Raw genomic sequence first — 2,650 nt, 5'->3', positions numbered from 1 at the left:
ACTTTTTCCTAAGGATCTGCTAGATCTAAAGCAAAAAAGGTAAAGATCACTTGCAAAGAGGCCTTTATCTCTGTGAGGATGCAAGCATACTAAGTGCAATGAATTATTAAAACCACATGTACAATTGATTTTAGCTCAGTCATATTGTTTTTAAAAAGTACATATATGACTTCAAAGACAGAGAAACATATTAAATGACACCCTGAGGATGTAATTAGCAAAATCTAAACAGAGGGAAACAGCACATATGATCTTGTTTCTTTAACAAATAAACTGTAAGAAAAAGCATAAGAACAGCATGCAGAAGGAAAAAGCTAAATATCAAGAGATTCTAAGAGACATATCAACCAACTGTAATGTACAGACTTTATTCTGATCCTGATTTGAACATATAAACTATTTTTACAAATCCATTATATATGGATTCTTACCTGATGATATTCTAATTCTGAGGTATAAATTTTAATTGTAATGCTTATATTTATATATTTGATGAATTTCAATTTTTGAGTAGACTTAAATATGTTTTACTTCAAAGTCTGCAGATTTATATAGTAAAACAACTTTCTACCTATCCTACTAACAATAAATGTATTTGTAGTATGAACATGTCTATAAATAAGCATCCTTTCCTTCTATCGCTGGAAGTTATTCAAAAGCAGTAAGGAGGAAAAAAACCAAATAAACAAAAGATCAAAACAATTCATCATCTCCATTTCTGGCAAAGCTATGAGATTAATATAATCCCTAGATCCACATTATGCTTAAAAACTGTCCAATCAGTTTACAAAAGGCAGAATCTATGCAGGGAAAAAATCAGAGATGAGAACCATAGTTTAGCTTTTTGTTTTTCCAGAAGTAATCTTTTTTATCTAGAAGTGCTTCACATAGCTTCCATTTGATTCAGTCTTTTACTAGTGTCTTACCAGGAGGAGTAAAGCTCAGATATTTCTGCTTCACTGTGTTGGAGTCATAGAACTTTAAGACATCCAATACAGCCTGAGGATTCTTCTTTTGCTCTAGTTTGGTGATATTGGAAGTCTGTAACAATCGAGCCCACTGTTCTGGCATGCCCTAACAAAAAGATATTCAGAAATTAGTTGTGGTTTAATTGCTCTAATAAAATCAATTTCCAGAGATAAATGACAAAATACATAAAACAAACCAATCTACACAATTGTAGGTTCGACTAAATTTTAAAAAGCCTAGTTTTGGAAAGGTCTATTTTTCTTGATCTATTTTGCATAATTATTATTAATAGGCCGAGCTCTCTAGGAAAAAGAAATAGCCAATGACTAATACTTATAAGAAGTGAAAAACAGCAAGAATTCACAGTGAACATATGGACAGAAAAGTTAATTTCAAATTTAATAGTAAAGGAAAATGTTTGAGTGTTGGTTTAATGTTATAAATGACTCCAACTAGGTAAACTTACAGTGAATTCTCCAGTAACAGCATCAAAACCAACATGGATGGTGTGCTCAAAATCGGATGGAGGAGAAATTTCCGGCCGTTCCTTTTCTTTCTTTTTACTTCCTAGAAGGCATTAAAAAAAAAAAAAGAATCAGCCTATTTAAATAAGATTAATAATTAGGCACTTACATGTTTATATTTTTCCTAAAACAGATTAGGGAACAAAGTTACTCTAGAAAAGAGATTTCCCCTAAAAACACACTAGCTGATAGAAAATTGGTAAATGAAATAAAATAACCTATTCTGCCATAAAGCAGGGTGGGGACAACCAGACAGTGTCCTGACGAAGAGGCACAGGATTGACCAGCACCAAGCCTGAATAAAAGGGCACAAGCAGAAGAGAAATCCTCACTGGAGCACTGGTTCACTCATAAATAAAAGGCAACATCTCAGACACTGAACAATCTTGAAAACAATGCATATCAAACCCAATTTTCATCTAGCTATATTCATCCAGAAAGTAAAATTTACATTATTATGACTATGTAGATAATATATACTGTAAAGATAAGTCGTTTGCAAAGGAGAGGTATCTCCTTTCTTGTGAAACCCTAATCCTTCCTTTTTATTGGCATTATTAACTGCTACATTTAAAAACTACACAGCTTTTCTAAGGTCTCTCTGTTATTTTTGCAATATTTCTGCCACACACCTATCAATAATATTCTCTGTAAATGCAAACACATCAGTTCCTTTCCCATGGACCACCTCCCTCTAGCTCCTCCTGCTCTAACTTATAGTAGTTCGCACAGTAGCCTCCTGCACGGCTGCTGTCCTACAACATCCTTCATTCTTGCCCTGTGCTAGAATCTATTTTCTGGATCCTATTTTCCTCCTCTTGATTCTACCCCTTTGTTTTAATTGATAGTTCTCAACTAATTATATGCTTAGGTTAAAAATGTGTTTTTCCCCCTTATAATTTCTAGGGTTGCTATTTAGGAAGGCCAATGCCATTTTGATTCTTGTTTTGAACCACTGTTAAAAATCAATTGTCTATTTATGTGAACATCTATTTCTGGATGCTCTGCTGCGTTGCAATGGTTTGTCTGTCTACCTTTATGCCAATACCACCAGACTGCCTTGATTATTGCTGCTTTGTAATAAGCATTGAAACTACACAATGTGAATCATCTTGTCCTTTTTTCAAAGCTGTTTGGCTATTCCAGGTCTTTCCATA

General features: G+C 33.6%; 1 protein-coding gene across 1 annotated transcript in view; it reads right to left on the bottom strand.

Annotated features, from left to right (window-relative positions):
• Positions 1-2,650, bottom strand: part of PAK2 (p21 protein (Cdc42/Rac)-activated kinase 2) — a 102,283-nt gene that overhangs the window by 40,414 nt on the left and 59,219 nt on the right. The window contains exons 3-4 of the mRNA XM_012639766.1: positions 1,436-1,536; positions 927-1,074 (exon numbers count right to left, since the gene is read on the bottom strand). Of these exons, the coding sequence (XP_012495220.1) occupies positions 927-1,074; positions 1,436-1,536 (249 nt within the window). The remainder of the gene's footprint in view (positions 1-926; positions 1,075-1,435; positions 1,537-2,650) is intronic.

Source organism: Propithecus coquereli, unplaced genomic scaffold (genome assembly GCF_000956105.1).
Source record: "Propithecus coquereli isolate 6110/MARCELLA unplaced genomic scaffold, Pcoq_1.0 Scaffold10, whole genome shotgun sequence".
Classification (NCBI taxonomy): domain Eukaryota; kingdom Metazoa; phylum Chordata; class Mammalia; order Primates; family Indriidae; genus Propithecus; species Propithecus coquereli.
This window is presented reverse-complemented; position numbering and strand designations above follow the sequence as displayed.